This window comes from Myotis brandtii, unplaced genomic scaffold, assembly GCF_000412655.1.
Source record: "Myotis brandtii unplaced genomic scaffold, ASM41265v1 scaffold583, whole genome shotgun sequence".
Taxonomy (NCBI): Eukaryota; Metazoa; Chordata; class Mammalia; order Chiroptera; family Vespertilionidae; genus Myotis; species Myotis brandtii.
Window position 1 is genome coordinate 1939395 of NW_005370191.1, and position 299 is coordinate 1939693.

General features: G+C 68.2%; 1 protein-coding gene across 1 annotated transcript in view; it reads left to right on the forward strand.

Moving 5' to 3' along the window:
- Positions 1-299, forward strand: part of TMEM120A (transmembrane protein 120A) — a gene marked incomplete at its 5' end in the record, with an annotated part of 5765 nt that continues 5466 nt past the window's right edge. Inside the window, one exon of the mRNA XM_014550120.1 lies at positions 1-33. Coding sequence (XP_014405606.1) covers positions 1-33 — 33 coding nt within the window. The remainder of the gene's footprint in view (positions 34-299) is intronic.

Consider the following 299-nt stretch of genomic DNA (forward strand, 5'->3'; position numbering starts at 1 on the left):
GAGGAGCAGCAGCAGGACTTCCAGAGCATCCAGGTGAGCGCCAATGCGGGCGCCCGTTGGCCCCGAGCCATGCCTCTCTGGCTCGGGGTCATTGGTCGGGCCGCTGTGTGTCTGGCCGCGGGGAACAGGGGTCAGGAGTTGGGGTCCCAGCCTGGACTCTCCTCTCGGCCTCATGTCAGTGTCCGACGGAGGCAACTGCGGACCCCACTGCGCCCGGCGGACCCAGGGCCTCCCGCGAGGGCCTCGGAAAGAGGCCGCGACCCCAACCTCGCTTTCTTACGGAAGAATGGCCGCTTGAG